General features: G+C 42.6%; 1 protein-coding gene across 20 annotated transcripts in view; it reads right to left on the bottom strand.

Moving 5' to 3' along the window:
- MAP7 (microtubule associated protein 7) overlaps positions 1-26347 on the bottom strand; it is a 207221-nt gene that overhangs the window by 38699 nt on the left and 142175 nt on the right. For 8 of the 20 annotated variants that reach the window (XM_043511050.1, XM_043511049.1, XM_038396139.2 and 5 more), the window contains exons 4-6: positions 5901-6064; positions 4804-4921; positions 13-123 (exon numbers count right to left, since the gene is read on the bottom strand). In XM_043511050.1, coding sequence (XP_043366985.1) covers positions 13-123; positions 4804-4921; positions 5901-6064 — 393 coding nt within the window. Of the gene's footprint in view, positions 1-12; positions 124-3700; positions 3788-4803; positions 4922-5900; positions 6065-26347 lie in introns of all 20 variants that reach the window. The other 12 variants (XM_043511047.1, XM_043511044.1, XM_038396134.2 and 9 more) reach the window with 2 other exon arrangements.

Here is a 26347-nt window from a genome sequence, read left to right on the forward strand (position 1 = left end):
TTTCAACTGTACCTCTGTCTGGAGAATTTAGTAATGCTGCAGATGAGGAGGAGAGCCGCTTGTTAATGACTGGATCAACATGTTTCGAGAGGTTCATTGTTGAAACAGACCGCCTGTCTGGATCTAAAACAAATGGAGATAATGCTAATTGACAGCCCACATGCAATAACGGAACTTCCTAGCACACTAATGGGAGGAAAATATAGGACTAGAGACTTTCTGCTCTATCACTAAAACTTTAAAAATAGAAAGGACTTGTCAGTGGACATTTTACAGATGACTTAAAGACTTGGCACAAGACTATTTAATTTAAATTGCAGGTAAATAAACTGATATCCTAGATGTTTTTCATTCAATTAAGCTGTGATCCAAAGTTTCAAATGGAAGATCTGAATGGCAGCTAATAAACAAGATGAGATTTAAATGTTCAGTTCACAGCACTTGCAGATAGGTTTTGCTCTAGGCTCAGATGAAATGGAAAATTACAGGGAATCTGTATCATGTTTAATGCTCTGGTCCACCTTTTCAAGACCTTGTTATAAAGCAAGAAAGTCCTTAGCATCACTTGAATCACAGATGATATTCAACAGGGTACTGTTGTGAACCAGGAGATCAATATCCAGAACATATAAAAAAAGAAGATAAAGTAGAGGAGGAAGAAAGCTAGCACACAAGACAAATGAGAATGGGCACAAGAGGAATTAAAAGATAAGGCTAAAAGCCAAAGGATTCTGTATAGGTAGTATACTCCATATCAGAGAAAGTGATTTTTCCACCTACACTGTACGAGACAAAGCTAGTCAGTCCCGAACTGCATGTGATAGACAAAGAAAATAAATGCTGGTTAGAAGACTAAAAAAATATTTGTATTCACATGTTTTGTCTATGACACCAAAGGACTTTATTTTGCCTTTCTTTATGCTTTGTGGCTTTCAGAATGCAGCATCACACTACATCACCCTCCTGTTCAAGTGATGCAAAATCAGCATTCCCATCCTGCTAAGAATGTGATCGATATTTCAAGAGTACTAAAAAAGTGATTGTACACAATCCAAAGAGGTTGGCAACAGCAGAATAAAATTAGGAACAAGAACAAAAAAAGCAATGTATAGGTATTCTCTGCTCTGAAATATTTTGGGGAAAAATGAGTGCATAAATTAAATCTCTTCCAAAGTAGATTTTTGTTTGGGAAACTGACAATTACTCACAAGAACAGTAGAAACTCAGTTCCGCTCTTGCTTAGACTTATGGCCCCAATTCACCAAAGCACTTTAAACATGTATTTAAGTTCATCCATAGGCATCCATAGGCTGGAGCACCCATAGGGAAAAAATGGTGGATGCTGAGCACTCACCGGCAGCCCCCGATCAGTGCCTCTCCCTCCCCGCAGTGCCTCCTGCCCACTGGCAGGTCTGCTAATCAGCGCCTCCACCTCCGTCCCAGTGCCTACTCCCTGCCACGGATCAGCTGTTTTGCAGCATCAGGAGGTGCTGGGGGGGAAGTAAGGAAAAGTGAGGGCGCAGCGCACTCGGGGGGCGGAACTGGGTGGGAAGAGGCGGGAAGGAGGCGGGGTGGGGGTGCAGTAGGGGTGGGAAGAAGGAGGAGGGGTGGGGCCTTGTGAGAAGGGGTGGAGTGGGGGGAGGGCCTGTGCGTAGTCGGGAGGAGCACCTCCTGGCAGATTAGAAACTCAGCGCCTATGAGTTAATCATTAGGCCGCAAAGCACTTAGACCCAGATTTTAAAGGTATTTAGGCATTGCTGCACTCAGTGTTGCAATACCTACCCAATTCAAGAGTCTAGGTCTCATTTTCGAAAGGGATTTAGGCACTTAGGAACCAAAATTCCATTGACAGTCAATGAAGTGTTGTTGTAGCCATGTCGGTTCCAGGATACTAGACAGACAAGGTGGGGGAGGTAATATCTTTTATTGGGCCAAGTTCTGTTGGTGAGAGAGAAGCTTTTGAGCTACACAGACCTGAGAAAGAGCTCTGTGCAGCTTGACAGCTTGTTTCTCTCACCAACAAAAGTTGCGCCAATAAAAGATATTACCTCACGAACCCTAAATCCCTTCTGAAAATGAGACTTAGGCTCCAAAATCAGCTAGGTGTTGCAATGCTGAATGTAGTAATGCCTAAATACCTTTAAAAATCTAGGCCTTAGCACCTAATGATTTCCAGTTAAAGTCAATGGGAGTTTAACATGTCCTTAACTGCTTTTCTGAATCAAGATCTATATGTCTAAATAACCTTCACAATATTGAAGATGACATTTTCTCAGAGATTATCTATACTTGAGTAATGCTTTCATTACACTGAGCACACCAACATTCGATACGCATGTTACCACCCACATATATGTAAATGTAGTTGTTGTGGACAAACTGGTTTTGCATAAAAATCTCCACTAGCCATTAATGGAAGAGTTCCTCACACCAGTGGTGTAGTATACAGGACAGGCCTTGGGGATGAAACGGGAAAGGATTTTTTAAATTTGATTTTTCATCCACTGCCACAGAGCAATTGGTTTTATCTTTTGCTTTATCTAATCTCAGCAGGATTCAAAAAGGGACTGGATGTTCACATGGATAACAAAAATATCCAGAGTTAGAATTGCTAGCGCTGAGAGTATTGGAAAAGATAAAAACCTCATGTTTCAGAGTTTAAGACGCTCTGTAACCACTGGGAATAGGATGAAACGTTCATGGTGGGCAGATTGCCCCACATCTGCCTATTGTGCAGTTTTTTGCACCTTCTTCCAAAGCATTTGTTGCTAGTCAGTATTGGAGACAGGATACTGGACTTAATGGGCGTTGCGTCTGATCTAGTATGGCAATTCCTATGTTCCTTGGCAGTTCTCCAATAGCAATCTGTATGCGTGGGTGCGATGGAGAACTAAGACCTAATATTTTGTTCTGGTCATGTGAGAACACAGAGTATGTCATTCCACCAACAGTGTACACATGTAGCTGCCACACAGGATGTGTAAAGCAAGCATAAGCAGCATTTTGGAGATGAGAAACAACAGCAGAAAGAGCATCTACTCAAGAAAGTCTCTCTTAAATCAGTCCTGCCATCCAGCCCTCATAAATCCATGCAGTTCATGAAGACTATTCTTCAATGGATGCCATACACTTGGAAGAATTCTGTGTGAATGACAGTTGCATACAAAAACTGCCAACATAGAATAGGCCAAGCACCATTGGTTGGCTAGACTTATGGTATCATATTTTAAAACATTATTTGAGCAAAATAGCAGCCAATGCAACTGACCTGCTGCTGAGAAGAAGTGCAGAATAAATATAAATAAATATCTTTCACATACAGTATGCAAAAAGTAAAAGAAAGCCAAAATAGCGCCCAAAATATGCACTCAAATTAGATCTCATTGAATTTCAGAAGATCATTTTTAATTGGTTAATATTCTTTGTAAAATTTAACCCAAACCAACATGATACAATATACAGTACACTGTGTACAGTAGTTTAGTGAATTGTGCCAAATCCTTTAAGTCAGCCAGTAATACTTCTCTATACTTAAAAAAATACTGGGGGGTAACAACTGTTCTAGTCTATGTAGTATGATGTTAAGCATGCACTGTCTCTAAGTGATGTTGGTTTAGAGGTCATCAAGTAGTTACTAGTCCTATTTCTTGAGGAGCTAGCTACATGTGGAGGAATCAACAAACCACAGTGATTTATGTACCGGGTTTTCTAGCACCACCCAGAGATCTGACGTGGTGCTCCAGGCCTGCTAAATCGAGAAAGGTGAATGATGATTCAACAAAATAACCTAGGGACAGAATGCAAGACAAATGATTTTTCAAAATAAAGCAAAATAAAAAGCAAATGAATTATACAAAGATAAGCAAAGCAAGAAGTGGAACATTTTATGGAAAAATAACTGTTTACTGAATTTTACAATACAATAAAATAGATGTAATACGACTATTTCTTGTCCTTATTTGGTGAGCAGATTGGTAAACACATTATTTCCTTCGAGATAAAAGAATGCAATACTTATTAAAGTGTATGCATTAAAGGGAGAATAGATTTCTAATATATATACACCATTTTCTGGTGCAAGAATCCATCAAGGACACATCTGAATTCTCTTCTTCAGTTTGAGACATACCTTAACAGGGTACATACACATTATTAAATCAGTAAATGCAGTTTCAGTTAGAGAAGACAGTTATGGGATAGATCTTCAACACATGATACTTGACAACCTATAACTTGTTACACTTTACGTTTTGCCCACTTCCAATTTTTCCTGAAGAAAATTGAGAAAATATTCACCAAACTTTATGTGTTTTGCCAGCTAAGGTACTAAATGTAATACAGCAGGTTTCAAAGAACATTTTCCCTTCCTATTTGTATTTTTTAGCTTAAAATTGGTATTTTATAATTTCCACCAGAAATCCTTAAAATAATTTTCTCTTGCTGTCGTATGGTACCTAACACTTCCATACAGTAACTTGTATCTGATTAGTGACACAGCGCATGCACACACACACATAAGGGCACACAAACACTAGCAAAGCAGCAGAAGTGAGCAGTTTTAGATATAGATGTAATTACAGGGTTAGTCAATTCCTCAGTGATGTTTAAGTTTTAGCTGAATTTCCCCTTACTCCATCTTAGCCAAGCAGAGTGTTAAAAAACATGCCAGTCTTTGAAACAATGCTAGGATCATGAATAAAGAACTTGAACTAATTAACAATGCATTACCTTCTTCTTTATGGGAACAAAGTACATCATACAGACCAGGAGCTTGAATGAGAAACTGGATCTCCCCCCCTTTACCTGTATTATTAATGCTGCTGCTTCTTTGAAGGGGTCCTCCCCAGGACCACCTGTTTTGCTTTTGTTTGGGCTTCTGGCTCCTCTCAATTGTACGGCGTACCACAGCTTCATGTCGTTCCTGCAGCACAACAGAAGACTGTATGAATATGTTTGGATGGTGCTGGGTTTTTAACGAACATTTCCAACACACTGCACGCTGACTTCCCCCTGAACAAAATGTACTGGTCATCTTGGAGTCAAATGCAAATTGATAGGCAGTGCTTCGTGAGAATTCCACTCAAAGACCTGAGCTAATGTCAAAGCAGAGCTTTATGGTAATTATAAAAATGTAACTGTGAAAATAGGAGGTCTACTTAAGACCAGTAACAATGCACATATTATTTATATTACAGTAGCTCCTAACTAAAACTGGTGCCCTCTTATGCTAGGCGCTGTACATGAGAGAGAGTCCCTGTCCTGAATTTCCTACAATCTAAGTGGATGTCTATGCTGCGACCGGAGGTTTGATTGTTGCTCAGGTAGGCATACTTCCACTAGCTGTAGTCTAGATCATGCAGCTAAAAATAGCAGTGAAGAAGCAATGGCATGAACCCCAGTGTTGTCAAGCAACCCAGGGCTTTGGGCTCATTTGTATAGCCCAAGCTACCGCATCTTTTCTGCTTTCTTTAGTCATTCTAACTAGATAAAAGCTAGCGCAGGAACACCTATATGAGCTGCAATCACACTTCTGATTGCAGTAGACATACTCTACATGGACAAAACAAGCAAAAGGTGGGAGGGAAAGCAGAGAGGTGAGCTGACTTGCTCACGGGTCACACAGCAAGTAGCTACCAGCTCATTCACCATGCAGAACACACATATTATTGGACTGGGGAGATCAGTTTTGTAGAGGGACCAATAAAAAGTTGTATCAGTGCAGACACAGCTAAAAAAAAAAAAAAGTTAAAAAAGCCTTCCTTTTGCAACGTATCCCACATTAACCTGGATTCACATTCCAACCCTATTGCTAATTTTTGAATTACATATTGGTCAATTTGTTGCTACATCATTTAGTGGAAAGTAAGTTGCCTGAAAGACTGTATGGAATGCCCTCTTACCTTGTCCTCTTCTATTCTCTGCTTTCGTTTTTCCTCTACTGCAGCTCGCCTTCTCTCTTCTTTTAGCCTCTGTTCTTCTAACTTCTTTTTGCGTTCCTCCAGGTGTTTTTCATAATGCTGCCGTGCCCTCTCTTCTTTTTCTAACCAGACTGATTCTCTCGCAGCTAAAAGAAAAATAGACATAAAATGTAAATATACTCTACCGTTTAAAATAGTAACACACAGCCTAGACTGCTCATTATTGGTTGCACTTACCAACTAGTTACCCACCCCCCACCGTTCCTCAGATGTTCTTGTTAACTGCTGGAAATAGCCTACCTTGCTTGTCACCATGAAAGGTTTTCCTCCTTTCCCCCCTAACCCCCCCCTCCCCCGCTGCTGGTGATGGCTCATCTTAAGTGATCACTCTCCTTACAGTGTGTATGATAAAACCCATTGTTTCATGTTCTCTGTGTGTGTGTATGTATATAAAGCTCCCCACTGTATTTTCCACCAAATGTATCCGATGAAGTGAGCTGTAGCTCACGAAAGCTTATGCTCAAATAAATGTGTTAGTCTCTAAGGTGCCACATGTGCTCCTATTCTTTTTGCGAATAAAGACTAACACTGCTGCTACTCTGAAACTTACCAACTTGTTTTTTAAAATCATATACATGTCCCAACCAAGCTTTATTAAGTCCTCACAGTACATTTACCTAGGTTACACACTAACCTGTGTGCTCACACTTCAATTACCGTATAATATCAACATCAGAATTGGAATAATGAAACTAAGGTCTCAGAAAATCTGACTTATGCAAATGATTCCATGCCACTTTAAAACTCTGGAACTAATATTTATATTGTGTCCCACACTTAGAGGCAATCCCCATTACTTTTTCATACATTGGGTCTCACAGCAGACAAAAAAGCTATGCTCAGCTGCATTACGTTTCAAAAGTGAAACTGTAAAAGCAACAGGCCTTTGTTTATCTAAAAGCCTCAGATGACAACACTTCACAACAAAGCTAAGTTTGACATAGTTTTCCATGCAAAACTACAGATCACTCTAGATGTGAGAAGCAAGTTCATGCAATTTAAACATGTGATAAATGTGGAATGAATTCTGTGTTTCAATAAACTCTGAAACCAGGCTAATTTAGTGTGGTTTCAGATTTCATAGTTAGTATTTCCAACAACTCTACTCATGATCCCCACTGGCAATGTATAATGAAGGTGTGAGATTCAACTGGATAATAATATATGATATTTTTCTGCATCCATTCAATTCTAAAAGAATATTAACCCCAATCACTTGCCCACTGTTTATCTACATGCAGTATAACAGGAGGTTCAATACAGTACTCCAGTATAATAAAAGTGGTAGGCATCGCAGTCTTAGGACCTCATCTAATTCCAACTGACTTCAGTGGGAGCTGGACTGGTCCTTAATGACCAGATGTATGTCAACAGCTATCTGTTATTCTGAGGTAACAAATTAGCCATGGGAGAATCAGGAACTAAGGTGAGCATGCCTCAACTAGCTACATATCACTGGTCTTGAAAAGTCCCCAACAGCTTGTTTCAGAAGTGTTAACTGACCCGAATGTGCCATGGAGTTGAACTTAACTCTGCACAATCGACTGTTTACATATGTCCCGTCCAGAATGTAGGCTCAAAATGGGATCTGCTTTAAACTGTTACAATCTAATAAGAATGAACTTTTCCTACAGCTGTCATGAAAGTTACAGATCTCAGGACTTCCATTTGTTTATTTTTTAAATATCCATGACATTTGACAATTTCAGAACTTTCTGCATATTGATGAGCATGTATGTGTATGTCTGTGTGTATACATGTAATAGTGAAACAAATGTTATCGAAATTTGTGTGTCAGGCTAATAAAGAGTAGGGGCTCATTGATTACACTGAGGCAACATAGAGGACCAACCCATTTTGCTGTCAGAAAGAGTTTTAACTTCCCAGGGGGTCAGGAGGCTCTCCTTCTAGGTTAGAAAAGGCAATTTTTAAATGTAATTAAAACTGTCTGCACAAAAGTTTGTCCCAGGATAGTAACACAGCGCATACCTTATTATTTTTGTTAGTTACAAAAGGGACAGCAAAAGGAAAAATAAAAACTATTTACAAGTTCAAAACAACAGCTGTAACTTTTGATTGTTATGATAATTCTATTACTTTTGCTCGTCACCATCATCTCCCTGTTGAGTTTTCCAGAGAACTGCCAGCAACAAATCATGCTTGCATTCTAACCTTTGTGTGTATGCACACATGTATTCTCCCTCCCACTCAAGATTTACAGCTAACAAATATATTGTTTAAGTACATTTCAAACCTGGAGTCTCTCCACCTGATGAAAACAGCTTCTTTCCATATCAGCTTTTCAAACACTGCAGAGAAAAATGGGTGGCACCATCCTTTAAATACAGCTCTACCCCAATCAAACACGACCTGATATAACAAGAATTTGGATAGAATGCGTAAAGCAGCGCTCTGGGGGGGCGAAGCTGTGTGGTCCGGCGATCAGTGCGTCATCCTGTCTGTCTCCGACACGCTGCTCTGAGCGGCATGTTAAGGGTGCCGGGCCAGAGCCGAGGGGTCTCGGGGGGTTGGATAGGGCGTGGGAGTCCTGAGGGGCCTATTGGGGGCAGGGGTGTGGATAGGGGTCTGGGCAGTCAGGGTACAGGGAGCTGGGGGGTTGGGGTGCTGGGGGTGATTAGGGACGGAGGTGTCTCTGGAGGGGGCGGTCAGGGGACAAGGAGCAGGGAGGCTTAGATAGGGGTGGGGTCTTGGGAGGGGTGGTTGGAGTGGGGGGTCTCTGGAGGGGGAAGTCAGGGGACAAGGAACGGGGGGGTTGGATGGGTCGGGGGTTCTGAGGGGTCAGCCGGGGCGGGAAGTGACTATTAATAATGGAAATGCTTGAGGCCAAAGCGAGTTCGATATAACGCGGTTTCACCTATAACACGGTAAGATTTTTTGGCTCCCGAGGACTGCATTATATCGGGGTAGAGGTGTATATAATCTCGCTGTATATGCAAAATAGCAGGGACTGTTTTGAATAGGAATGATATTTGCTCAACCTGTCACAAGCAATCAGATCATTCTACTGCAAGGATGAGGCCAAAAACATAGCAAGGCAAGAATAGAAACTGCACAAGGACTTTTAGCTGGGATAATTTCATCTACAATAAACTTTACAGCTATGTGGTTAATGTTGATATCAACTGGTTCAAAAAAAATCAAACACCTGCAGAGGCAAAACAGCATACAAGACACAGCAGAATACAAATGTGCTGGACATAAAAATGTATTCTTTTTCTACACTAGCTTGGATCTCTGGCTTGAAAGAAGCAGTTGAATACAGAGTAGCAAGAATGGATAACCCACAGACCAACAAGCTCAATTATCTTTATTGAAGTCTTGGGACATAACAGAACGTATGCAAAAATAGACCTAGGAATACATTGTCTCTTAACTCAACACAGAGGAAACAGTTGCTATTGTAAGAGTACATTTAATCTGGCACATTTTTGAGATATGTGGGTTTAGCCACTATATGTAGTTTCTTCATAGGTTTGAGGGTCTCATGAACAGATTCTAACAAGAGTCTAAGACATGAAGCCACATTTTGTCTCTGAGTTTAACTATCTGTGGTGTGTATGTGTATACACACACACACACACACACACACACACACACACACACAGAGAGAGATATATATAAGGCCAATCTCTGTAATATCTAAGTGCACGTCAATAGGGTGGAGATAAAATCTTTAATTTTTACAAACTGATCTACTTCAAATAATCTTTATAGTGGGACAGCATCTGGGAAAGAAAATAGTCCTTCCAGTAGGCTAAGACAAGACACTTGTGGGACACTGTGTGTAGGCATTTGTCTAAACTTTTCTGAAAAAAAAATCCCCCCAAAAACAACAACAACAACAACAACAACAAAAATCTAATTCTGAAATAGGGAGAAAAAAATACAGCAAATACTCCAGCCCCCTTTCTTCCCCCAAGATGAACAGCAGTCTTTTCAGGTTGACTTCAGCATTGACATTCACTGAGATCAGCAAAGGACCACCTAAGATAGAGTTTCATCTATTTGTACTGACAAGCTTATTAACAGGTCCTGATGAAGAATGTCTTGTCTGGACAGATAAGTGGACAGAGTACTGAATGGCTCATTAGGCTCTGAATCCATGTTCACAAGAATTATTACAGAACAATTAAGTTATCCTGGATTCTCAGACCTTGTGCAGAGGACTCTTGTGATCACCTATTCCAAGTTCTTTCATGTCTCCCTGTCTTTTTCTATCACATTCAATTTCCGTTCCTCATCTACAAAGCACGGTACAATTCTGCTTTGAACTACATTTCAGTACTTGTAACCCATATCTCTGTCAACGCCTACTGCCTTCTCTTCTAAGCCATACTCTGTCACCTACTTCTAGCTTAGCTTCAGATTTTACTCTGAAAATTGATCATGCAAAAACAGCATAGGTGCTGGAAGTAGGGTGCTTCTGCACCTCCCTGGCTCAAAGTGGTTTCGATCATATACAGGGTTTACAGTTTGATTCAATGGCTCTCAGCATCCCCGCTGCACAAATTGTTCCAGCACCCGTGAAAAACACTATCATATTACTCACTAAGTTGGATCTTTTGTGGATTCAGAGTCATACTGGCTTATTTTATTGACAAATCTAAGTATTTCTGTTTTTATTTGTTAACAGTGAAAAGCCAACACAGTTAAGAGTTGCATCTCTTAACTGTTGCATCACAGCTGCATTTGAAGAAATGGGTTTTTTACCCACGGAAGCTTATGCCCAAATAAACCTGTTATTCTTTAAGGTGCCACCAACTCCTTACCGTTTTTGTGGATACAGTAACACGGCTACCCCGATACTTGATAGTTAAGAGACAGCAAACTAGACTCTATTCCTTCTTGACTCAACAACAGAATAATTATTAAATTGTGTACACCGCTGCAAACCCACTGAAGGCAATGGGGATACATAGATGTCATTATGGGCATAATATGGAAATTGTGGGGTTGCACAGGTGTCACTAAGGGCACAATTGGGCCTGCATAACTGTTGTTACTAGGGAGGACACACAAGAAAGAAGTAACTTGCCTTGACCCTTGGAAGTCATTTTGAGTTTGTAGGACTGAAAGAAAAATCTTTTTACTTTAACTAAACATGTCTGAACTGGAAATCATTGAGAGACGTTAGCAGGGACCACCACCATGCAATTTTAACAGTCATTTTTTCTATTTCAATGCTACTTTTGTCTTCTCCTGGTCTAAATTTGTTGTTTTTAATGCTGTCCTGTAATAATGGGAATGCAATGTTCCATTTATGTCCTCAGTCTGTAAATCACTTCTTGTAACCCATTACTTCTAGTGAAGCTGCTACCCTTCACTTCAGACTTCCACTGTTTCCCCTATTTGTAGGTCTCATTTCTATTGCAGTAGTGCTTAGAAGTCCCACTCAGTGATGTTATAGCTAAACAGAAGTTATGGGCTAGACGCAGGAATTACTGGGTGAGCTTCTTGGGCGTGTTAGGCAGGAAATCAGACTAGAAGATCATAATGGTCATAGTGGCAGTAGTCTGGGTTATCCTGTGTGTCTTATATGTGTATCCTTTCAGGATTGCATTCACAGAAAATTTGAGGATCATGGGAGAAGGAAGAAGTTTGTCCTTGGACATGTTTACCTAGATGTTCCCACTAAAGTTCATATTAAACTAAATAAATGTAGTTTTTGTGAAGAGGAGAAAAAAATACTTCAGAGAGGCAGAAAATGATGGATATTTGTCCTTTTAGAGTGAAGCAGGAGCAGTCCTTCCCCTGTGCAATTTTAGGCAGATAAATAGACTGTATGAGGATACTTTGTTTATGGAGGTTGTACTAAGGAAACAGGTGCAGGCTCTGGCCAGCTGTGACCTGTAGGGAGAGCAAGGGAAATGATGTATTTGAACTTTTAAGATTTGTTTTCTGGGAAAGAGGCTGAAAAAAAATTTCTGCTGAAGTCTTGGGGTAAAGCCTGCACTACCATATACACTTTCCAACCACTGCTGAGTGGATATTGAGAATTCACATTCGTCTTGCTAGCAACACTATCACTTGCCTCTGCCCCTAGGGATAGGGCATTTAAGCAAAAGATATGTAAACCTTAGAAGAAATAACAAAACTCAAAGATCGTGATAATTCTTATAATGATTCTCAGGGCTGAAAAGCTGCCAAATGAAAGAAACATACATTAGCAGCAACTTATTATAGCAGGGGTGGCCAAACCACAGCTCATAAGCCACATGTGGCTCTTTTACAGTGAAAGTGAGAGTCGCGGAGCCCCCCATACTCTCCCCCTACATTCTCCACCTAGCAGACTGGGGAGAGGAATTTGAAACTTCTGCCCTACAGTGGGGTGGGAGGAGAGGGGCCTAGGGGCTTCTGCCAGAGACAACTGGTGGCTGCTGGGAATGAAGGGGGCACAATTGAAAGGTTCGCCCACCCCAACAGCTTGAGACATGTCCCCACCAGGCACACGCCCATTCCCCTCAGCGGCCCCTTCCTGCAGCTCCCAGGTGTTACCTGTGCGTGGAGAGGTAATGGCAAACAGCTGGAGCTGCAGGGAGGGGCCACTGCTTTAGCTCCATGGGGAAAGGCAGCATCAAAAGCAGCGGCTCCCCCTGCAGCTCCCAGCTGTTTGCAGCTGCCTCTCCTCACAGTCGCCATTCCCAGCTTCCCAACTCCAGCAACTGCTGTGCAGGGACGGGGCCTGGTGGCACCATGTTCCACTTATTCATAAATGATCTGGAGAAAGGGGCAAACAGCGAGGTGGCAAAGTTTGCAGACGATACTAAACTGCTCAAGATAGTTAAGACCAAAGCAGACTGTGAAGAACTTCAAAAAGATCTCACAAAACTAAGTGATTGGGCAACAAATGGCAAATGAAATTTAATGTGGATAAATGTAAAGTAATGCACATTGGAAAAAATAATATATATATACACACACACAATATGATGGGGGCTAATTTAGCTACAACTAATCAGGAAAGAGACGTTGGAGTCATTGTGGATAGTTCTCTGAAGACATCCATGCAGTGTGCAGCGGCAGTCAAAAAAGTGAACAGGATGTTAGGAATCATTAAAAAAAGGGATAGAGAATAAAATGGAGAATATCTTATTGCCGTTATATAAATCCATGGTACACCCACATCTTGAATACTGCGTACAGATGTGGTCTCCTCATCTCAAAAAAGATATACTGGCATTAGATAAGGTTAAGAGAAGGGCAACTAAAATGATTAGGGGTTTGAAACTGGTCCCATATGAGGAGAGATTAAAGAGGCTAGGACTTTTCAGCTTGGAAAAGAGGAGACTAAGGGGGGGATATGATAGAGATATATAAAATCAGGAGTAGTGTGGAGAAAGTAAATAAGGAAAAGTTATTTACTTGTTCCCAGAATATAAGAACTGGGGGCCACCAAATGAAATTAATGGGCAGCAGGTTTAAAACAAGTAAAACGAAGTTCTTCACAAAGTTAGCACACAATCAACCTGTGGAACTCCTTGCCTGAGGAGGTTGTGAAGGCTAGGACCATAAGAGGGTTTAAAAGAGAACTAGATAAATTCATAGAGGTTAAGTCCATTAATGGCTATTAGCCAGGATGGGTAAGGAATGGTGTCCCTAGCCTCTGTTTGTCAGAGGGTGGAGATGGATGGCAGGAGAGAGATCACTTGATCATTACCTGTTAGGTTCACTCCCTTTGGGGCACCTGGCATTGGCCACTGCCAGCAGACAGGATACTGGGCTGGATGGACCTTTGGTCTGACCAAGTATGGCCATTCATACGTTGTTATGTGCTGGCCCCAAGCCCAGGCAGGTGCCTCCTATGGGGCTGAAGCCCCGAGACACTCTCCACACAGGGCTGAAGCCCTGAGCCTGGGCAGGCATGCTCCACGGGACTAAAACCCAAAGCCCCGGCAAGTGCCTCCCACAGGATTGAAGCTCCAAGACCCCCCTCTCCACTGGGTTGAAGCCCTGAGCCCTGGCAGGTGCATCCCAGCTCTTGAACTTCTGAAGACTGTCATATGTGGCTCAAAGGGCCAGTAAGTTTGACCATCCCTGAATGATAGGTTATGAGGGTAGGACTTGAAGGCACATAAAAATGGGAGTTCAGAATAATAGAAGGAATATTACAACTGAAGTGGACAAAAACAACCTTGTAAACCAACAACTAAAAAGCCACCTCTTTCCATTAACCACAAAACCCCCAAATCCTCACAAAACAAATAGCTTCTTCATTTTAATAGGAAGTTTGCTGATTGTATATTTGGCTTAAGAGCCGATTTATTTTGTCAATTGTGGGTGTAAGTGCTAGGTTTTGTAATTTACATTAAATTACTCTTAGAAAACAATTATCCCCATGTTTGTATATACCCACACTTTTTTCCATAACAGGCTCAATGTACCCCTACTTCTAAATAAACCCATCAATTCTAGCAGTGATTGTTCCTAAATTAACTCTCATTAGCACCAGAATAACATTCTCTCAACTGCTTTCACTCCTTCCTGGATGTGTAAAGGAAATTTTTTACAAGAATCTGAGGCTAAATTTTCTACATCTCAGCTAAAATTAAATATATACTCCTCCTCCCCCCTCCCTGCCCATGGACAGAAATACTGATCTAGAAACACATATAGAGATACATATTCATATTTCAAGGGATGAAAAAAGTATTAACATTTCAAAAGTCAAGTAAAATTTGATTTTCCTTTTTTCTCATTTCACACAAGGACTTCTCACAAACTTCTTTCCATAGCACCCTGTGTAGAAGTGCACAGTTTGCACTCTAGTGTAAGAATTAGAGCCATTTACACATCAATTATATTTAGACTTTGATTGGCAATGTGTGGGATCATGTCACAAATGTATTGGTCCCCTTCAAAGAAAGTTTCATGATCCCGATTCCATCAAACAATACTTATATGTTGAAAAAATAGCCGTGGAATATTTTATGTTGAATCCAGAGGGAAAAAACAAACAAACCTGCATTAAAAACTGCACCAAACTAAGGGATAAGGTAGAATGATCAAGTCATATGATACAAGGCTGCAAGGTAAGAGCATAAAAACATGACTCAAAGGTTGAGCAAATTATTAATAGATATTGCCTGTATGCAAACCAGTGTAACTATACTAAAACTATACCCAGTAACACAATTGGACCATTATTTTTCCTCCTAACCCTTTTTTCCTCCAATATTGACAAACACTAACTTGGCAAATACAAGTTATCATACTCACAGGAGAACAATGTCTCTAATGTTTCCACCAGCCTTTTTTTATGATTCATAAGGATGTTTTGTAGTTTAACTAGCTGAATTTTACTGTATTTAAATTTGGTTGAAGTAGTATCACCCCTAAAAGCCCCCCTAAAATGACCCATCAAATATAAACAGTATGTGGACACAGCATTCAGGCTGTGATGGAAAATGACAAATCCCAGAAACTCACACATTTGTGGTGTTTTGTTCTGTAGTTATAGCATAATGGAATGAAGAAAAACTGGGTCAGTCAACATGTTGATCCTAAAGGGATACTGTCAGTTTGAAACGAGTCAGTTCTACAAAGCCCTGGTCTACACTAGGCGTTGAGGTCGAATTTAGCAGCGTTAAATCGATGTAACCCTGCACCTGTCCACATGACAAAGCCCTTTTTTTCGACTTAAAGGGCTCTTTAAATCGATTTCCTTACTTCACCCCTGACAGGGGATTAGCGCTGAAATCGGTTTTGCTGGGTCGAATTTGGGTACTGTGAACGCAATTAGATGGTATTGGCCTCCGGGAGCTATCCAAGAGTGCTCCATTGTGACCACTCTGGACAGCACTCTCAACTCAGATGCACTGACCAGGTAGACAGGAAAAGGCCCGTGAACTTTTGAATTTCAATTTCCTGTTTGGCCAGTGTGGCAAGCTGCAGGTGACCATGCAGAGCTCATCAGCAGAGGTGACCATGATGGAGTCCCAGAATCGCAAAAAAGCTCCAGCATGGACCAAACGGGAGGTACGGGATCTGATCGCTGTATGGGGAGAGGAATCCTTGCTATCAGAACTACCTTCCAGTTTTCGAAATGCCAAAACATTTGTGAAAATCTCCCAGGGCATGAAGGACAGACGCCATAACAGGGACCCAAAGCAGTGCCGTGTGAAACTTAAGGAGCTGAGGCAAGCCTACCAGAAAACCAGAGAAGGCCAATGGCCGCTCCGGGTCAGAGCCCCAAACATGCTGCTTCTATGATGAGCTGTATGCCATTTTAGGGGGTTCAGCCACCACTACCCCAGCCATGTTGTTTGACTCCTTCAATGGAGATGGAGGCAACATGGAAGCAGGCTTTGGGGACGAGGAAGACGATGACGATGTGGTTGTAGATAGCTCACAGCAAACAATGGATAAACCGGTTTTCCTGACAGCCAGGAACTGTTTCTCACCCTGGACCTGGAGCCAGTACCCCCCCGAACCCACCCAAGGCTGCCTCCCGGACCCGCCAGGCAGAGAAGGGACCTCTGGTGAGTGTACCTTTTAAAATACTATACAAGGTTTAAAAGCCAGCATGTTTAATGACTAATTTGCCCTGGCATTCGTGGCTCTCCTGGATATACTCCCAAAGCCTTTGCAAAAGGTTTCTGGGGAGGGCAGCCTTATTCCATCCACCATGGTAGGACACTTTACCACTCCAGGCCAGTACCATGTACTCGGGAATCATTGTAGAACAAAGCATTGCAGTGTATATGTTTGCTGGCCTTCAAACAACATCCGTTCTTTATCTCTCTGTATTATCCTCAGGAGAGTGATATCATTCATGGTCACCTGGTTGAAATAGGGTGCTTTTCTTAAGGGGACATTCAGAGGTGCCCGTTCCTGCTGGGCTGTTTGCCTATGGCTGAACAGAAATGTTCCCCGCTGTTAGCCACGCGGTGGGGGGAGGCAAAATGCGACCTTGTAACGAAAGCACATGTGCTATGTATGTAATGTTAACAGCAAGGTTTACCGTGAAAGAGTGTACCCATTGTTCTATAAAATGTGTCTTTTCAGATACCACTGTCCCTTTTTTTTTCTCCACCAGCTGCATGCGTTTCAAGGATCACAGGATCTTCTCCTTCCCAGAGGCTAGCGAAGTTTAGAAGGTGAAAAAAACGCACTCGCAATGAAATGTTCTCTGAGCTCATGCTGTCCTCCCACACTGACAGAGCACAGACGAATGCATGGAGGCAGACAATGTCAGAGTGCAGGAAAGCACAAAATGACCAGGAGGAGAAGTGGCGGGCTGAAGAGAGGGCTGAAGCTGAAAGGTGGCGGCAGCATGATGAGAGGAGGCAAGATTCAATGCTGAGGCTGCTGGAGGATCAAACTAATATGCTCCAGTGTATGGTTGAGCTGCAGGAAAGGCAGCAGGAGCACAGACCGCAGCTACAGCCCCTGTGTAACCAACCGCCCTCCTCCCCAAGTTCCATAGTCTCCTCACCCAGACGCCCAAGAACGCAGTGGGGGGGCCTCCGGCCACCCAGCCACTCCACCCCAGAGGACTGCCCAAGTAACAGAAGGCTGGCATTCAATAAGTTTTAAACTTTTCAAGTGCTGTGTGGCCTTGTCCTTCCCTCCTCCACCACCCCTCCTGGACTACCTTGGTAATTATCCCCCTATTTGTGTGATGAATTAATAAAGAATGCATGATTGTGAAGCAACAATGACTTTATTGCCTCTGCAAGCAGTGATCGAAGGGAGGTGGGGAGGGTGGTTAGATTACAGGGAAGTAGAGTGAACCAAGGGGCGGGGGGTTTCATCAAGGAGAAACAAACAGAACTTTCACACCGTAGCCTGGCCAGTCATGAAACTGGTTTTCAAAGCTTCTCTGATGCGCACCGCACCCTCCTGTGCTCTTCTAACCGCCCTGGTGTCTGGTTGTGCGTAACCAGCAGCCAGGCGATTTGCCTCAACCTCCCACCCCGCCATAAACGTCTCCCCCTTACTTTCACAGATATTGTGGAGCGCACAGCAAGCAATAATAACAGTGGGAATATTGGTTTCTAACCGAGTCAGTAAACTGCGCCAGCACGCTTTTAAACGTCCAAATGCACATTCTACCACCATTCTGCACTTGCTCAGCCTGTAGTTGAACAGCTCCCGACTACTCTCCAGGCTGCCTATGTATGGCTTTATGAGCCATGGCATTAAGGGGTAGGCTGGGTCCCCAAGGATAACTATAGGCATTTCAACATCCCCAATGGTTATTTTCTGGTCTGGGAAGAAAGTCCCTTCCTGCAGCTTTTGAAACAGACCAGAGTTCCTGAAGATGCGAGCGTCTTGTACCTTTCCCGGCCATCCCACGTTGATGTTGGTGAAACATCCCTTGTGATCCACCAGTGCTTGCAGCACTATTGAAAAGTACCCCTTGCGTTTTATGTTCTTGCTAGCTTGGTGCTCCAGTGCCAAGATAGGGATATGGGTTCCGTCTATGGCCCCACCACAGTTAGGGAATCCCATTGCAGCAAAGCCATCCACTATGACCTGCACATTTCCCAGGGTCACTACCCTTGATATCAGCAGATCTTTGATTGCTTTGCATCACAGCAGGCCCCACAGGAGATTTGCCAACTCCAAATTGATTCCCGACTGACTGGTAGCTGTCTGGCGTTCAAGCTTCCACAGGGTTATTGCCACTCGCTTCTCAACTGTGAGGGCTGCTCTCATCCTGGTATTCTTGCGCCTCAGGGCAGGGGAAACCAAGTCACAAAGTTCCATGAAAGTGCCCTTACGCATGCGAAAGTTTCGCAGCCACTGGGAATCGTCCAAGACCTGCAACACTATGCGGTCCCACCAGTCTGCGCTTGTTTCCCGGGCCCAGAATCGGTGTTCCATCGCATGAGCCTGCTCCATTAGCACTGTGATGCCCACATTGCCAGGGCATGTGCTTTGAGAGAAGTCTGTGTCCATGTCCTCATCACTCTCGTAACCGCGCTGATGTCGCCTACTCGCCCGGTTTCACTTTGCCAGGTTCTGGTGCTGCATATACTGCTGGATAATGCGTGTGGTATTTAATGTGCTCCTAATTGCCAAAGTGATCTGAGCGGGCTCCATGCTTGCCGTGGTATGGCGTCTGCACAGAAAAAAGGTGCGGAACGATTGTCTGCCGTTGCCCTGACGGAGGGATGACTGATGACATGGCTTACAGGGTTGGCTTACAGGGAATTAAAATCAACAAAGGGGGTGGCTTTGCGAGAAACTGAATGGCCGCCTCAAGGATAGAACTCAAAACTGGGTTTAGCAGGCCATTGATTTCACAGAGGGAGGGAGGAGAAAATGAATTCAAAACAAATCTGGTCTATTTCTTGTTTTGAGCCACTTCATCTATCTTTATACATCTTGCTGGCAGCAGACTGTGCAGTATGACCGCTAGCCATCGTCACCTCCTGGGTGCTCGGCAGAAGACGATGCAGTATGACTACTGGCCATCGTCTTCTGTTAGCTGCAGATTAAAACACAGCGCACTGCCAGTAGGACTAATCGCCATGAGACAAAACAAGGGAAATGACCTGGCTGAGTCACTCCCACGTTTGCCCAGGCGCCCGGTTAAAAGAGCACCCAGGATTACGTCGACGACGGCTACCAGTCATACTGCACTGTCTGCTCCCAAAAGGCAATAAACTGCTGTTGTGTAGCAATGCAATACGACGTCCGCCAGCACCCAGGAGACACATGGTGACGGTTAGCTGAGTGGGCTCCATGCTTGCCGTGGTATGGCGGCTGCACAGGTAACTCAAGAAAAAAGGTGCAAAACGATTGTCTGTCCTTGCTTTTATGGAGGAAGGAAGGAACGGGGGCCTGATGATATGTACCCAGAACCACCCGCGACAATGTTTTAGCCCCATCAAGCACTGGGATTTCTACCCAGAATTCAAATGGGCGGTGGAGACTGCAGGAACTGTGGGATAGCTACCCACAATGCAAAGCTCCAGAAGTCGACGGTTGCCTCGGTACTGTGGACACAGTCCGCCGACTACATGCACTTAGAGCATTTGTGTGGGGACACACACACTCGATTGTATAAAAACGCTTTCTACAAAACCGACTTCTATAAATTCGACCTAATTTCGTAGTGCAGACATACCCAAAGAAACAAACTGAGTTTGAATTAATATGCAACCTAGATACCATTAACTTGGGTTTGAATAGAGACTGCGAGTGGCTGAGTCATTACACATATTGAATCTATTTCCCTAAGTTAAGTATCCTCACACTTTCTTGTCAACTGTCTAAATGGGCCATCCTGATTATCACTACAAAAGTTTTTTTCTCCTGCTGATAATAGCTCATCTTAATTAGTTAGCCTCTTACAGTTTGTATGGCAATTTCCGCCTTCTCTGTATCTATCTATCTCTTCTTACTATATGTTCCATTCTATGCATCCGATGAAGTGGGCCAGCCCACGAAAGCTTATGCTCTAACAAATTTGTTAGTCTCTAAGGTGCCACAAGTACTCCTGTTCTTTTTGTGGATACAGACTAACAGGGCTGCTACTCTGAAACCTGTCATTATGCAAGGCTCTGAATTTAGCCGTATGGAATGGAAATCCATCAACTTCATGAAAAAACTTGTACAGATACAGACAGACGTCATCTTCCTTTCCAAATGCGAAGAGATGGACATCATACCAAAAGGACTAAAGGTAAAAAATCCATTACAATCTACATATCACACAGACCATGCTGAGAGATTGTGCCACACTCTCTCAAAAAACCTGCGAAACCACCTGATCAACATTCTATATAGCAAACAGGGAAAGATTAAGAATGAGCTCTCAAAACTGGATACTCTCATAAACAACCAACCTTCCACACAAACCTCCTCATGGATAGATTTTACAAAAACTAGACAAGCCATTTACAACACAAACTTTGCTTCTCTACAAAGGAAAAAGGACAATAAACTATCTAAACTGCTACATTCCCCAAGGAGCCACAACAGTAGTTCTCTTAAACCCACCCAACGATACTGTTAATCTTTCCAACTATACTCTTAGCCAGGCAGAAGAGTCTATCCTATCTCAAAAAGAAAAGGAGTACTTGTGGCACCTTAGAGACTAACAAATTTATTAGAGCGTAAGCTTTCATGAGCTACAGCTCACTTCATCGGATGCATCCGATGAAGTGAGCTGTAGCTCATGAAAGCTTATGCTCTAATAAATTTGTTAGTCTCTAAGGTGCCACAAGTACTCCTTTTCTTTTTGCGAATACAGACTAACACAGCTGCTACTCTGAAACCTATCCTATCTCAGGGCCTCTCCTTTTGTCCCTCCAGGCCCACGAACATGACACAGTCCTGTGGTAACCTAGAATCAGACTTTCGATGTCTCCGACTCAAAGAATATTTCCAACACACCTCTGAACAACGTACTAACCCACAGAATCCTTCCTACCAACACTACAAAAAGAAGGATTCTGTGTGGACTCCTCCTGAAGGTTGAAACAACAGACTGGATTTCTACATAGACTGCTTCCGTCGACCTGCACGGGTTGAAATTGTGGAAAAGCAGCATCACTTGCCTCATAAGCTCAACCGTGCTGAACACAATGCCATCCACAGCCTAAGAAACAACTCTGACATCATAATCAAGAAGGCGGACAAAGGAGGTGCTGTCGTCATCATGAATAAGTTGGAATATGAACAAGAAGCTGCTAGGCAGCTCTCTAACTCCACATTCTACAGGCCATTATCCGCTGATCCCACTGAGGATTACCAAAAGAAACTACACCATCTGCTCAAGAAACTCCCTGAAAAAGCACAAGAACAGATCTGTGCAGACACATGCCTAGAATACCCCTGGTTAGGGTTCTATTTGCTACCCAAGATCCATAAACCTGGAAATCCTGGACACCCCCTCATCTCAGGCATTGGCACTCTAACAGCAGGATTGTCTGGCTATGTGGACTCTCTCCTCAAGCCTTACACTCCCAGCACTCCCAGCTATCTTTGAGACACCACTGACTTCCCGAGGAAACTACAATCCATTGGTGATCTTCCAGAAAACACCATTCTGGCCACTATGGATGTAGAAGCCTTCTACACCAACATTCCACACAAAGATGGACTACAAGCTATCAGGAACAGTATCCCCGATAATATCATGGCAAACCTGGTGGCTGACCTTTGTGACTTTGTCCTCACCCACAACTATTTCACATTTGGGGACAATATATACCTTCAAGTCAGCGGCACTGCTCTGGCCCCACAGTATGCCAACATTTTTATGGCTGACTTAGAACAACGCTTCCTTAGCTCTCGTCCCCTAACGCCCCAACTCTACTTGCGCTACCTTGATGACTTCTTCAGTGTCTGGACCCATGGAAAAGAAGCCCTTGAGGAATTCCACCATGATTTCAACAATTTCCATCCCACTATCAACCTAGACCAATCCACGCAAGCGGTCCATTTCCTGGACACTTCTGTGCTAATAAGTGATGGTCACAAACACCACCCTATACCAGAAACCTACTGACTCCTATATTTATCTACATGCCTCCAGCTTCCATCTAGGACACACCACACAATCCATTGTCTACAGCCAAGCTCTAAGATACAACCGCATTTGCTCCAACCCCTCAGACAGAGACAAACACCTACAAAATCTCTATCAAGCATTCTTAAAACTACAATACCCAATTGCTGAAGTGAAAGAACAGACTGACGAAGCCAGAAGAGTACCCAAAAGTCACCTATTACAGGACAGGCCCAACAAAAAAAATAACAGAAGGCCACTAGCTGTCACGTTCAGCCCCCAACTAAAACCTCTCTAGTGCATCAAAGATTTACAACCTATCTTGAAAAATGATCCCTCACCTCTCACAGATCTTGGGAGACAGACCAGTCCTCGCTTATAGACAAGCCCCCAACCTGAAGCAAATACTCTCCAGCAACCACACAACAAAAACACTAACCCAGGAACCTATCTTTGCAACAAAGCCCGATGCCAACTCTGTCCACATATTTGTTCAGGTGACACCATCATTGGATCTAATCACATTAGCCATGCCATCAGGGGCTCGTTCATCTGCACATCTACCAATGTGATACATGCCATCAGGTGCCAGCAATGCCCCTCTCTCATGTACATTAGCCAAACCGGACAGTCTCTACGCAAAAGAATAAATGGACACAAATCTGACATCAGGAATCATAACATTCAAAAACCAGTAGGAGAACACTTCAACCTCTCTGGCCACTCAGTAAAAGACTTAAGGGTGGCAATTTTGCAACAGAAAAGCTTCAAAAACAGACTCCCAACGAGAAACTGCTGAGCTTGAATTAATATGTGAACTAGATACCATTAACTTGGGTTTGAATAGAGACTGGGAGTGGATGGGTCATTACACATATTGAATCTATTTCCCCATGTTAAGTATCCTCACATCTTCTTGTCAGTTGGCTAAATGGGCCATCTTGATTATCACTGCAATAGTTTTTTTCTCCTACTCATAATAGCTCATCTTAATTAATTAGCCTCTTACAGTTGGTATGGCTACTTCCAACTTCTCTGCATATATATATCTATATATCTTCTTATTATATGTTCCATTCTATGCATCCGATGAAGTGAGCTGTAGCCCACAAAAGCTTATGCTCTAATAAATGTGTTAGTCTCTAAGGTGCCACAAGTCCTCCTGTTCTACCAATGTGACCTCATTTCATTTTGGTGAAGTTAACTTACTTCTGAGTCACCTGTACAATTTTTTATTTTAAACTGTTGGTTTCTGTTAATGTTTTGCTCACCTGCTGTTTGGAAAGATGCACACAGACAACAGAGTATGCATATACTCAACAGGAGCATTGGGGGCAGGGTACGTGTGGAAGAGGAGTGGGCATATGAGGGCTCATAGCTTCTTGTTGTCCATAAACTGTGGGAAGGAAGCAATGGGAAACAAAAACCAGTCTCCACTGTCCTCTGAGCTTCTGAGGTCCCCACCACCCACTTAGTCCCAGCTTCTTTTCCCATTGTTCTGGCACAAACAGAGGGGGGCCTGCTGCCTCCCATCTGACATGTCTGGCTCTTGGTTTGCCACCGATGCAGAGGCAGGCCAAACTACTGCTGTCTTTTCCAACATTTCCTGTTGTGGTGTCCACCTTAAATGAGCAGATTATTTGAGTGAAGATTCTCTAGCATTCAGTATTTTTCTAGTTTTCTATCAATTCTGGCATTACAGAATTGACACCAGCAAAAGCCTTCTCCTCTTCACAGAATTTCACCTTAACTCAGCTGTCACAAATCTGCATTCTTTGTCTCCTAGTCGCTGATCACCTTTCTGTGACATTAGCGATAAAATGCAGCACTTTTTCTTTAACTGTGGCTAAAAATGGGTAAATTTCATCAGCTATCAAAATGGCTGGCTGACTGATTGAAAGGTGAACTTCAAAGTTGTAATTACAGCTGATTTAATGTCAGATGCATATGCTAAATGCTCCCCACTAACCAGGCTGTGGAAGACACACATCACAGAAATATTTAAACTCGTTTTAAAAGATAAAAAATTTTTCTCAGAAATCCTCCTGGCACTTCCTGCTCCTCTGACCATACCCCAGAATGAATCGTTCTCTAATGTCACTGATCCCCGGTTTCAATGAGGCTTCTGATTTTAGTGATGTTGGAGAACGGTACATTTTTAAAAGTTTCAGTGAAGTAGGACATGTCAGGAGGAATTCCCAGATGGAATACTAATTTTTAAAAAGCTAAAGCTATTAACAGAGGCTGGCTATTGGAGGCATATATTTCCAGGCTTAACCCACTTTTCATTCCTCTTTGCAGTTTACACCTTAGTATACACAGAAGAAATAATGGTCCAGACCCTGCAGTATATTGCAGCATTTTGCACCCACCTCCCATCACAGTGTTGCTCTACAATTGGCAGATTGTCATCATCATTTATCATTTGCATTGTGGTCATGCCTAGGAGTCACAGTCATGGACCAGAGCCTTATTGTGCTAGGCACTGTACAAATACAAAACAAAAAAGATGCTCGCTCTCACAATCTTCTGGCCCCTGTGTAGTAGGATCCTTTGGTGGAGCAGAGCTGATCTAGATCCTACACCAAACTCTCAGTCCAGGCTCTAGCCCAGGAGGGATGGCCAGAGCTTGGGGGCTGTTGGTAGCCGGCATGGATAACAGTAGCATTCAGGATGCTTTTGTTTATGCCAGAGACTGGCCTAGTGCTAAGGCAGCCCCATGATCAGGGGAATGCAAAGATGGCTTTGTTCTCCACCTCCTCAGGAGCATCAGGTACTTCATGGCTACAGTGAAGGATCTGGACAATAAGTAGTATAAGGGGGACGAAGGTTGGGGATGGGTTTAACTTTGTACAGTCTTATTGAAAGAATACCAGGTCTGCTCAGTTATTAATCCTCCCTTTTTATTGTACCAAAACAGTAATCACCACTGCTCAACCAGCTCAAAAAATCTTACCCCGTATCTGTACTACAGAGGGTATAATTAAGATATTATTGTTATGGCAACACAATATTTGCCTTGCCAGTGGTGTTTCTGGTATTCCCCACATTAAGAATAAGAAATGCAATACATACTGCAATACATTTGTGAGCTGTAAGCAAAACAGTGTCCAGGTTTTAATGGCACCAATTGATTTGAAACTTAGACATGTACTCTAGAAAGCATACTTAGAAATGTTTCTCTCGTTTATCATTTCACTACAAAATTAATTCAAATAAAATAATTATGCTAGCTCTTGCTGATGGGACCAGAAGAAAGTCCACTTAGCGGCCGCTGGTTGAAAGGAAAGTAGTTGTGATAAAATGGGATTAGCACCGACCCAGGATTAGTGCAGTCAAGATATGGAGAGATGTAGGATTCTGTTTGCCCTTGGATGAAAAGAAATATTAAAGAAATATTGACAAGTTAAAATCATTTTAAAGAACTTTCTTTACCTGTGCTATACCACCACCTGAGATTATTATAATAGAAAGACTTAAAAATCCAGTTCACTTTAAGTTTGGATACTGATGTTCAATTTCATTTTTGTTTATATGCAGTGTTATAGCCGTTCTGGTCTCAAGGTATTAGAGGTAATACCTTTTACTGGACCAACTTATGTTAGTGAGAGACTTGAAAAAGAGTTCAGCATAACTTGAAAGATTGTCTGTCTCACCAAAAGAAGTTGGTCTAATATAAGACATTACTCTCACCCACTTTGTCACTTTTGTTTATAGTCCATTTCATTTGCATATGCTCAATATAGCAACATTTAGATTGTAGACAGTAACAAGAAGATAATTATTTTTGTTTAAAACCAACTGTCAGAAATTTGGGCCAAATCTGAGTAGATTATGTTCCACTAATGTATTATTTTCCCAAATAACCCAAACACACAAAATA

Source organism: Dermochelys coriacea, chromosome 3 (assembly GCF_009764565.3).
Source record: "Dermochelys coriacea isolate rDerCor1 chromosome 3, rDerCor1.pri.v4, whole genome shotgun sequence".
Classification (NCBI taxonomy): Eukaryota; Metazoa; Chordata; order Testudines; family Dermochelyidae; genus Dermochelys; species Dermochelys coriacea.